Source organism: Juglans regia, chromosome 6, assembly GCF_001411555.2.
Source record: "Juglans regia cultivar Chandler chromosome 6, Walnut 2.0, whole genome shotgun sequence".
Lineage (NCBI taxonomy): Eukaryota > Viridiplantae > Streptophyta > Magnoliopsida > Fagales > Juglandaceae > Juglans > Juglans regia.
Genome location: NC_049906.1, coordinates 29,595,887 through 29,604,290, shown reverse-complemented (window position 1 = coordinate 29,604,290; position 8,404 = coordinate 29,595,887). Strand labels below are relative to the sequence as shown.

The 8,404-nt window shown below is 38.9% G+C and overlaps 1 protein-coding gene across 1 annotated transcript; it reads left to right on the top strand.

Moving 5' to 3' along the window:
- Positions 1–7,103: 7,103 nt before the first annotated feature.
- On the top strand, positions 7,104–8,060 carry LOC108991496. Its single transcript, XM_018965764.2, has one exon. The coding sequence runs from the start codon at positions 7,104–7,106 to the stop codon at positions 8,058–8,060; it is 957 nt and encodes a 318-aa protein (XP_018821309.1).
- Positions 8,061–8,404: the final 344 nt, after the last annotated feature.

Here is an 8,404-nt window from a genome sequence, read left to right as displayed (position 1 = left end):
TCCTCCTCCTAGCTGGTACCTTGATAAACGATCAGCTATTAACCTCAACTCAAGAGTTTCTCTCTTATGATTAACATAGCTCTTCTATCCATCATGAGTTGCCTCTTATTCTGACTCTAATCCAAAGAATTTGTTCTTACCGCTCACGTAAATCCTTAAGACAAGCTTTTACTCCCCATATAAAAGTCTCCAATATAAGGGCAATCTAGGTTTCCACAAACACGGTGCTTCGCCAGAAACCATTTATTCGCGATTGGATAAAACTATTATCATAAGTGAATCCTACTAAGGCCAAAGCTTCTCCCACACACCGTACTCTTCCGAACACAAATTTCATTGTAACATTCGAATCAAAACAAACTCCAAATACTTGGGATACTAATTCATCAACCTTGAATATCCTTCCTCGTACTACTAAAAGGTATTCCATATCTACACTGGTATGAATAGAAATACTCTTAATGAAAAATGTTACTCTTACCACCTGGTAACAATTCAGAGTACGAACTAAACGTACAATACCACAATCACTAAAAATAGGGCCTCGCTTGAATCAAACTGCGTACAAGTTATAAACCTCAATGATTTAACTTACCCAAAGTATCAATAATGCACTAGTACCATCAATTGTAATCTAATCAACCTTAGATAAGCTTAACAATATAGAGGTCTTAGAAAAAATACCAGTGACGGCGCCAACTCCTTTAGTTCCTGGGGCGTCAGCATCTGCGTCTCTAGAAGTACCTGCATACACTTAAGCTAGTACTGGAGGTCGTGGCATTGGTTTGGAATCTCCAATGGGAACAGTTCCATTTCTCCGGCCTCTTTTGGGACAATTTCTGATGAAGTGGTCAAGTTGGCCACATCTAAAACAGAGTCCAAAGGTAAGTTTGCACTTGCCTCCATGGTTCTTTCCTGACATCCCACATATTGGGTACGTGGTTAGTATTGAGGTTCCAGTCTCGATGCCTTTTCCCTTATCTGGTCCAATAGATATCTTCTTCATTTCTAGATTTTCTTCAGTAGCAGACAATGAAGTTCTCTTTCGCTCGGTATTGATCTGGATAGCTAGACCTCTCTGCTCAGCCTCTGCTATCGCGGCCACGTTTACCAACTCTTGGTAATTCTTTATTCTTAGGCAAGCTACTTGGCTATGGATCCATGGCTGAAGTCCAGCTTGAAACTTTCGTGCCTGCATCCTTTGAGTAGAAATCAAGTGTGGTGCAAACCTTCCTAACACTATAAACTTAGCAGCATACTACTCTACGGTCAAACTACCTTGAGTTAAAGTCACGAACTCCTACGCCTTTAGCTGTTTGATAGAATCTGGGAAGAATCCGTTGTTAACTCTTCCTCAAATCTCTCCCAAGACAATGCATCCAAACTTCCTAGTTCCCTAACTAGAAGTTGCCTTTGTGTATCCTACCATATTCCAGCTTCTCCTTAGAATAGGTATACAACATATAGAACCTTCTGGTCCTCAGTACATCCACAGATCTCGTCTGTCCTTTTGAGATCCATAATCCATTTCTCGGCTTTTAGTGGCTCTTCATTACCAGAAAAAGTTTGGATAACGATGGATCAAGAACTTCTCACACAGACAATCCCTGACTTCGAGTCTGGGTACATGTGCTTGCTGATGTTGCTGTTGTCTAAGCATGTCAGTCAGCAAACGTACGGCTTCAACTAATCCTCCATCCATCGGGGGATTCTGATTATCCTAATTTGTAACTCCCTCAGGGTTTTGAGGTATCCTACCTCGAGTCATGTCACTTCCTAAATCACACGAGTACACGTGTTACAGCCACATACTATCTCTTATACTTCAAGAAATTCAAGCCTAGTAAAGACTAAAATTTCAAGCCTAATATTTGGTGCATTTCCTAAGGACATGTGGATTTAAACCCAGAGACGTATTGCTCTGATACCACCCTGTGACGCCCCAAATTCCGCTTGGGATCGGACGGACATTTGAAGCGTCGAGACATGCAACACAAGGTTACCTGCCCCCGTTCATGACATATAAGATGCAATATTCCTAACATGCATCTAGCATTATGCAATATTCGCAGCGGATAATTTTTTTTTTTTAGCAATACTATGCACCAAACCGAAATATCCCAAATACTTAAAACATACTTCATACATAATGACATACTCAAAAACTGATATCACAACACTAGTCCAAAAGGTTGTGATCAAAAGAGTGATGGAGATTGAACTCCACAAATACAAGTAGTAATCTGAGGTAACTACTGTACGAACACCTACATCGCATCGTCGCTTAGGTGACCGTTTCCAGTTGGTCGATTCCCGATTCTCCTTCAGATCCTGTAAAAGATCTACCATTCTGGGGAATGGTAGTTGGGACTACCACAGTGAGATTTGATTACAAATCTCAGCAAGTTAACAAGAAACTTCCACACAAGTTAATGATGCATGCATGGCAGTAAAAGCATGAATGCATAATCAAATCGTAAGTAATCATAGCATAACTTGACATACAACATAACATAACTGGCATAACTTAAACTGAAACTGAAGCTTAGCATGAACGTGACTTGAAACATAGCATGAACGTGAACTTGAAATATAACATGGACTTGAAACATAACATGAACGTGAACATGCATAATTTGAACTTGAACTTGAGCATGACATAACATAAATGTGAACTTGGAACATAACGTAAACGTGAACATAACATAACATGAACTTGGAATATAACGTGAACGTGAACATAACATAACATGAACTTGAAACATATTCTTGTCTCATGGGATTACCATGATTGCGTGAACGTAAACTTGAACGTAACATAACGTGAAACATGACTTGAACTTGGAATCTTATTCAATAGTCTTAATCATTAACATGACCATATGAGTGCTACACAGGTCCCCTTGAGCCGTGTGTCCCTGCCGATTACCACATCACATCACAGGTTTCTATACCAGCTGTGAGTGCATTAATACGTACTCCACAGTTGTTGTGGCCCCACGTATTCTACGTGTCACAATTGCTGTGTCTCACGTAGTGTATGCTCCACAGTTGTTGTGGCCCCATGACTTATCTGTTTGTGCCACACTTGCTGTGGACACACGTAACATAATGTGTGGCACCATCGGCGTTAGTGCCTGGCACGCTTCGGTGACCAGCTAATTAGGCCCCATTCGCAACCTGTTGACTGTACTTCGTCAACCCAGGGAATTTCACATCTATTTAGACACTTCAGAGTGAACAAAGGAGTTCCACTAGGATATTACCCCATCCTAGCACTTAGGGTCGTGATTGACATGAATGACTTAACTGCTGGCAGACATGACATTTCGTAACGTGACGTAACATGAACGTGACATAAAAGACAGAAATCTTGACGTAACATAACGTGACATGAACGTAGGACGACAGACATGACATACTTCGAGACATAAATGTAACAGAGAACATTTCATAACATGTCATACATGTAACATGCAACATTTCGTAACATGGCATACCATATAACAGACAACATTTCTTAACGTGGCGTAACATGTGACAATGAATATTACATGACAAGAAATACATGTAACAGATGGCATACTTAACTTAACATGACATACTTGCAATGTATAGCATGTATAGCAATACGTGACAGAATATCTTGTGTAACAGATGAATAATTCATGACAGAATAAATTCTGTGTAACAGATAAATATATAATGACTTGGCATGGCACATATGATAACATGCATACATACAATTTAGTTCCCTTACTTATCACACATACACATTAAATTGATAGTAAGTTAAAAGCTAACTTACCTCGATCTTCGCGCTTCGAGACAAAACTCAAGTGCGATCACGGGAAACTGAAAGTAGTGATTTCTAAAAATTAGAACTTAATCACTAACAATTAGGAATATGGAAAAATATCAACTTAGAGTAAAATTACCATTTTACCCTCTACATGTGGGAAAATGACTATTTTACCCCTAACTTAAGGATTTTGCATCATAACTTCAAAAATCACCAAAATTTACATACCTTATGTAAATTTTGTCCTAAACTCAAATATCAATTCATAAAAATTTAAAACTAAACACAACCATCAAAACTCTATATGGCCGAAACTTACAAAGGCTATTTCCTTTGCTTTTTTGTTGTAATTCTTTCAAATCTCAAAACTCATGATTAAACCAAAATTTTTCTTCTACTACACTCATAACATATTCTTAAGAATAATCATGTTTTGAATCATGAACAAAAGTCATCAAAATCACTAAAACCATACTTGAACTTTTTGGTTTCTCTTCTAAGTTCAAAACAGAATTTTGTTTCTAACTTGTTTTGATCAACCTCTTGATCCATGACTTATAAAGAAGTGATCTTCAAACCAAAACATCACATGGTTCAAAAAGGTGTCCTAAAACAGATCCAAGCTTCAAACTCAAGATCACATGGGTAAACATCAACCAAAACATAAATTTAGCCAAGAACATCATCACTTTGGCCTAACCGAATATCTCCTTCCATAAAATTTCATATGTTCGAAACTAACATCAAATATCTTCAAAATAACATTCTAACATGTATATAAGATGCTTAGGATCTTCCAATAAAAATATCAAAGCCATTGGAATAAGATTAAACCATAAAAGATTTAAACTTTCTCAAAACAGAAACTGTTTTTCCTCTTCCAGTTTCTAAGTTTCTAGACCTAAGAAAATATTTCACCAAAACATTTAATCATGCAACAAATCCTCAACCAATAATCATATACACATGTTAACAGTACTCCATAAAAATTTCGGACCAAGATCTATTCATTAGCTTGGTCAAAAACTCCAAAATATAACACACTCTCCAGTTTATCGCCCAGAATGACCTTTCTGGGGTCTAAACAACTTTTTACCAATCAAATGATCTCAAAATGGAACAAATAAGATATCCACGTAAACTAGACTCCAAAAGAAACAACTTTCATGAAGGAAACGTTGCGAGGAAACACTTACAAAAGCTTCGAAACAGGCATTCAAAAGAGGTACGAAAAACTGTCCGAGAGTGTCTTTTGTGTTCTATGAAGGAAAAGTGTAAAGGAGAGTTGCTTTTTCGTGGGAAGTGGACTGAAGAGCCTCTTACACAAGCTATGGGAAGTGATATGACTGAAGGAATGGTTGAGTGTTGGCCTTTTCTTCTCATAAAAATCAGACCAAGATCTTTTCTTAAGGTGGAGTGTAAGAGTGAATGAGTGAGGTGGCCCTTTAGCTATGTCTTTCAAGAACCTTCTAGGCTCTTCTTGTACAGATCTGGCCAGCCAAGTGGGGGTACAAAACTTAGCCATGAAGCAATCCTATGGTGACCAAATTCGTGGGCCTTAAAGGGCCTAAACCGAATGGGCCTAAAATTTGGGGTTTAAAGAGGGTTTGGGTTGCTATCAAGCCCAAATCCAATATCACTTGGCCCAATCAATTTTTCAAGGTTAACAAGGTTGGATAATGATGTTCTAACACAAATTTGAAGGATTAATAGCATGTGGAAGTGATTTAATCAAGTGATTAAACACAATGCTAGAAATCGGATTAGAAAATGTTTAGAGGCCAACTTTAGGGTTTTGGGGAAACCGTTTAGGGTTTCGATTTCAACCATGCTTTTGGGCTTTCGATTGGATTCCCACCATTTAGAATTTCACTAGGATTGAAAACCTCTTTGATCTGGCACAATTTGGTTGAGCAGATGAAACAAAGTTTTGCTTAAGCGACATGATCTCACACCTTGATTCCTTCAAATCCAACAAACGTTCCTTATGGTGCCAAGTGTCTAAAATTATTCACTAAGTGTGGCTAAGATCTTGCCAAGTGTCCAAATAAAACTTCTCTAATCCAATTTGGACATTCCACACTGTGATTTCGAAACACTGCAATTGGTGCGCTTATCGAGGTTACTATTCACTTCGAAAAAGTGAATCATAAACTTAGTACTAAAAATTCCTAAATATTCATATTAACTTATAGTGAAAATCTTTTACCGAAATTTAACCTCGAAGTATCCCTAAAAATAATTTCACAATTTCCAACAGACGTTTTGTCCGGAATTAAGAAAATAAGATATTGTGCCATAAAATCCTAAATAATCCATTGAGTGTAATGGCGTAGACCATAAAGCATTCTGACACTTCTAACCACCTCAAAATAAATAAAACTCATATTTCTAGCAGCATAGTGAGTGATAACACTGACTATGTTGACAGACTAAAACCTATGCAATAGGTCGATTCGTAAAAACTTATGGGATTTTCACGAGATTCCTAAAGTCAATAGAAATTTCGCCAATGAATTTCTAGCGGGCTGTTACATCTTCTGTCTTTGGGAGTATTTTTCAACATCGATCTTTCTATTTTAAGAGACAAGATTCAAACTGTCAAAAACTCTTTGCAACAATCAAGCCTTATTTTTGACCTCCTCCTTCAAAATATAGAAAAAGAGTATGATGTATTGCTTCTCTAATAAGAGATCTATTTTAAATAAAAGTCTATAATTCAATGGTTGTCGGAACGGGATAGAAACAAAAACATCTTACATGAGAATCATTCTCAACGAGTCTAAGAAGTGATGTATACATGTGTCTGTGTCTATATATATATGAAAATTAATACAGTCATTCGACTAGATAATAGAAAGTAACATTACAACAACAAGATAAGAAACAAGTCCCCAAGTCTTCACTCCTCAGGTGGGGTCGGTCCTCCAAGCTCATGACCGTCCTAAATCAGCATCAAAGTCTACGGTTCTGCATAGTGGAACTGCAAGTGGGGACATCACAGTGAGATTTTGAAATCTCAGCAAATAAAACTAGTAGAATGGCATCCAAAATACAAACATATGAAAATATAAACATTTCACAGCAAAGAAAAATTTTGAGATCTTTCAACCTTATCAAAAATTTAACAATACCAATTTCCTTCTAAAAAATTATAGAAAATGCCATGCGCACACCCTGGTTCCCTTCCTCACACCACAGGTAACGATCGTGTATATAACTTCGTAGACGTTTTTACCCTTTTCTCTCTACAGAATAGGGTTTCTTGCTGCCGTTGTGTCTGGCCCTTACGTGAGGCTGCATGGCAGCCGTTGATGGTAGCTCCGGTCGGCCTTCTCTTGCCGATTTGGTGGCTGCTGTCCCTCAACCTATACCTGAGATGTTTCTTGCTCCCAGACCTCCGAAGATGGTGGAAGGAGAGGTTTACTTTCAATTCACTAAAGAAGAGATCGCACGTTCGGCGGAGCCTTTCCGCTATTCGGTAGTGCTGAAGTTTCTGAAGAACAGACCTTCGTTGGATGCAGTGAGGGCTTTTATTCACAGTCGCTGGGGTCTTATGGCCATTCCTGTTGTATCATCCATGAGGAGGCCTCGTAATGTATTCGTACGCATGGCTAATGAAGTTGATTTCACCAAGGCTTTATCGCTGGAGGTTTGTGAGATAAATGGAGTATTCTACCGTGCTTTCAGATGGTCACCAGATTTTAATGAGGATGCAGAGCCTTCTAGGGTCTCGGTATGGGTTACCTTGCCGGGTCTCCCTCCAAATTTTTATCAAGAAGCGTTCTTGAACATATTGATGGCACCTATTGGCAATTTCATCCGCCGTGACAACCCGACTCGGTGTGCAACAAGAACGGATGGTGCACGCCTCTGTGTGGAAGTGGATGCTGCGAAACCACCGCTGTCTCATTTCTGGATTGGAGCACCTGGGCTTCCTTCAAGTCGTAGGCAGGAAATTATCTATGAAACACTCCCGGCATATTGCTCTTCTTGTAATATGCAGGGGCATAATGCAAGGACTTGTAATCCTGGGAAAGTTGATAAGATTGGGGGAAGAAAAGTGATTAAAAAAGTTCATCCAGAGACAAAGATTCTGGCAGATGATCAGGGGGCGGAGCAATCTGTTGATAATGTGGATATTCCCTCGCTGGTTGTTGTGGAAAATATTGTTCATGCAGAAAATAGTAGGAGGATGGAGCAGGAAACAGAGGATGCTGGGGTGAGTAAGGAGTTGGAGATAGTTGCTATAGATTAGGTGCAGTTGGTTCCTGAGACGGAAGTGTCTATGCAGTTGGGAGATCAAATGGTGCAGTTGATTCCTGAGAAGGAGGAACAATCGATACACAGGATTGATTCTATTCCTCCTGTGAATAACAGTGTGGTGCAAATGTTGTATCCTGAAGAAACAGAGGCGGATACTGAAGAAGTATTAAATGTTGTTGATCTGAATGGTGCTGGGAAGATTACGGGTATGGGTTATGTGGAGAATTCTATGGATGAGACTCATGAGTTGCATGCGGAACGGATTGACAATGCTGGTCTGGAGCAGAATAAGTCAGCGGTGGAAGAGAAATCTGATGAGGAAGGTGCAGAAAAAAT

Excerpts from the sequence above, each read along its gene's own strand:
- LOC108991496 (XM_018965764.2), top strand. The coding sequence starts at position 7,104 with ATGGCAGCCGTTGATGGTAGCTCCGGTCGGCCTTCTCTTGCCGATTTG.